The following is a 3,652-nucleotide window of genomic DNA, read 5'->3' as shown; positions in this document are numbered from 1 at the left end:
TTTGATACGTGGAGTCAACATGAATTCAAAATTGATTATTACATGTTCACAGTGCACGTTTCGTAATATTAATCAATAGCCAAACAACTGTTTAGGCTATATTTTAGCAGTTGTTTCAGTTCAGGTATATGGAACACCCACTTTTCATGATTCTATCAATTTATGATGGATAAAGTCCCAACTTTGTATTTTGTAAAATAGGATGTGAATGCCTTTTTAGGTTTAGATTAAGTGCTAAAACCTGGTACCAAATTGGTTATATTATAAAGCCAAGCAGAAGACATTTATGTTTAAGGCTAAGACCCTTTTGTGCACACTTTCAAAGCTCTTAGCTGCCTGTAGATAGCGCAGTAAAAAATGGAGACAATACTTTTTGTAAGGAACAATATAAATATACCCATCAGCTAAAACAATGTTACAACCTAGTTTGCTTTTTTTAATTCAATGCACCCTGAAAGATTGAGTGTCCTGCAAAAACCATGTCATCTCTGGTGAAAGGAAGACCACATTAGAGCAGTGTTTTTGTTTTCAATCTCTAAATGACCTAAGATGCTAAAGTCTTTATTGGCAATTTTCCTTTTCCCTTGAGCAAAAGGCTGTCCATACAGTTTATGTCATATAATCAGCTTAAATGACAATATAGGCACTTCTAAATGTGCTCATGAGCTCAAATCGGTCTTTTAAATAAAGCTCTGCATTTTCTTGCTGTGAGCAGCCTGTAAATTGGATTTTAATGAAGCTCTATCCATCTCTTATGAGCAGCAAAGGGTCTTGTTAACCTTTTTGTAATATGGTTCAGTATTCTGGTAGCAAAATCACGATGATAGCCAAGCATTAAATGAATATTAGTAGTTTTTCAATAATAGCTTTAATTGAACTTTATAAAAAAATAACATAGATGGCTGTGTTTGTGTAAAGGGTGTAAAATGTGTGTACCTCAGCTGAAATTACAAATACATTTCCATTTTTCAATTTAAAGATGTCATTATCTATCTCTCAGTTATATGCCTTGCAGTGCTGTAATGATATATTATGAAGGTAAATCAGTAGATGCGTATGCTACATATTTCATCAGGTGTGCATGTCTCATCCAGAGCATATGCATCGCTCATTTCTACTCCAACTGAGCATACAAAAAAGAAAAGCAGACATCATTCAGATGTCATCTAAAAAGCTTCCATGCTGAGAATGAGATCTCTGGTGTACATTTATAACTGAGCATGTGCAATGTTTGTTTGTTTTCCATTCAAATTAGTAGAATAGCAGCTGGGATATATGTACCAAAATATTATGATATAAAAAATAATGGTACAAAAAACAGATATTCATATATTGACTAAAAATCACCTTCACACAGGTTGCTTAAGAATGGCTATACGAAATCCATACATTTTATCGGAGTGTCTATGTACACTAAGTGCAATTAGTCCTCCATGTTGGCAAAGGCTATTTAGACTACTCTGGTTGAGCCAGACAAAATTACAAAAGAAACCCATTTGGCAACAGGAGCATACTGTGGATACTTGATTTAGCTTTTAACGTGACGCGACCACAATAGGAGTTTGAATTTCCAATCCCGTTCTTCTCTCTTTTTCTATCATATATAGAAAATAGTGGAAATAGCATGTCTAACATGCCTTAATAGGCATTAAAATCGGATGTGGTGTTAAGTATATACTAAATAATATGTTGTTATTGCATAATGTTTTATAATGCACTAGAGGTGCAAATAGTATCTTCCACTATTTGCACTCTAACATTTTTTACATGGAAATTACTACTATTTTCACATGGCTACAGCCAAATTTAATGCATTTTCTTGTGGTATTGTAAGTATATTACAAGTTTAATTCAGAAATCAAAAACATGTTCTTCATAGAAGAGGCACATTCAAATCATTGGATGTATGACATGCATCTTTTTAATATTTTTGAATAAATTAGCGGTAGCTACTGTTTGTACTACAAGAAGCAAAAATGTTCTCGTCTATTTGGCAGGTTCGTGTTGTATGTCCTTGGTTAATATGAGCCAATCAGATACGGTCTATGATGGAAGTCAAGAGACCAGCCTGGGAAACGACAGCATGAACACTTACAAACCAGCTTTTGTGGAGGACATCACCAAGCACCTGAGTGTCCAAATATCTCTCATCTTAGCGTATTCACTCATAATCCTGCTAGGACTTGTGGGTAACACCCTGGTCATTTACATGATCATTCTGTACAGAAACATGCGCACGGTCACCAACTACTTCATTGCGAACCTGGCCTTGGCTGACCTGATGGTGGACACAGTGTGTTTGCCTTTCACACTAGTTTACACTTTGTTGGACGAATGGAAATTTGGAGCAGTGATGTGTCATATGGTGCCTTACGGCCAAGCTCTCAGCGTCCACGTGTCCATTCTCACCCTAACGGTCATTGCTCTAGAGCGCTACAGATGTATCGTCTTCCATCTTGGCCAGCGCCTCAATAGGTGCACCAGCTTCATCATCATCGGCCTGACCTGGGCGCTCGCCGCCATACTGGCCGGCCCGCTGGCTATTTTCCGAGAGTATCGCCACGAGGAAATCCCATACATTGACTTGCGGATCGCAGTTTGCTCCGAGAAATGGCCCAATGGCACCAATCGGGATGCCATCATCTACAGTTTATCAGTGCTTCTCCTGCAGTATGTGGTCCCTCTGGCGATCATCAGCTATGCTTACGTGTGCATCTGGATCAAACTGAAAAACCACATCAGCCCTTCCAACCGCAGCAATGGCATCGGCCGCCGGAGGAAGACCACGAAGATGCTGGCGCTGGTGGTCGTGGTCTTCGCTGTATGCTGGCTTCCCTTCCACGTGTTTCAGCTGGCTAGCGATCTCGACTTGATTCTCAAGTTCAAAGAATATAAACTCATTTACACCTTGTTTCACATTGTGGCGATGTGCTCGACTTTTGTCAACCCATTGCTCTATGGCTGGATGAACCAGAATTACAGGAATGGCTTTCTCATGTTCTTCCGCTGTGAACACAAACCTGACTCCATCTATCCTGATGGGTCCTTCAGGACTCGATCTTTGAGAGGTATGATTGTGAACGGGCACAATGATGGTCAGCCTGCAACTGCTGTCTAATCATGAAAACGGAGTCTTCCTCTGTCTGGAGGAGACTGCTTAATGCACAGTACATACGTTAAGGTACAATGGAGCTAAAGGCGTAGAATAATAAGATAATAATCTGGGTAAGATAATAAATAGATGGATGACTTTTCCCTTTGTTGACATGACATGGTTGGGTAATCACCATGTTTATAATGAAACAATTATATAATAAAGTATTATATTTATTGATACTGCTGTAAAGCCAGCCATATTAAATTATAAGGATCTCCTTTAAATATTTCTTTAAATGAATATATTAAACTGACAATACATTTATTGAGCAAAAATAGATTTTATTTATCAAAACAAACAGAAAATAGTACAAATTTGCTGAAGTGATTGTTTTGAACAAGTATGAACTTAGTTAAATGCAAAATATATTATTAGTAGTATTTGTAACAGTACTGGGTGTCTTTTGCCCCATGCTGGTGAGCCTTTTACCCCAAGTGGGTATGATTTTTAAACAAAAATAATTTCTTTATTTATTTTCCCTCAAAATGTGTTGCT

The 3,652-nt window shown here is 37.8% G+C and overlaps 1 protein-coding gene across 1 annotated transcript; it reads left to right on the top strand.

Moving 5' to 3' along the window:
* Positions 1 to 2,023: 2,023 nt before the first annotated feature.
* LOC107679110 (neuropeptide Y receptor type 2-like) lies at positions 2,024 to 3,118 on the top strand. Its single transcript, XM_016474563.1, has one exon. The coding sequence runs from the start codon at positions 2,024 to 2,026 to the stop codon at positions 3,116 to 3,118; it is 1,095 nt and encodes a 364-aa protein (XP_016330049.1).
* The last annotated feature ends 534 nt before the right edge of the window (positions 3,119 to 3,652 follow it).

This window comes from Sinocyclocheilus anshuiensis, unplaced genomic scaffold (assembly GCF_001515605.1).
Source record: "Sinocyclocheilus anshuiensis isolate Anshui unplaced genomic scaffold, SAMN03320099.WGS_v1.1 scaffold2422, whole genome shotgun sequence".
Taxonomy (NCBI): Eukaryota; Metazoa; Chordata; class Actinopteri; order Cypriniformes; family Cyprinidae; genus Sinocyclocheilus; species Sinocyclocheilus anshuiensis.
Note: the sequence above shows the minus strand (reverse complement) of the source record. Positions and strands in the feature narration are given on the sequence as shown.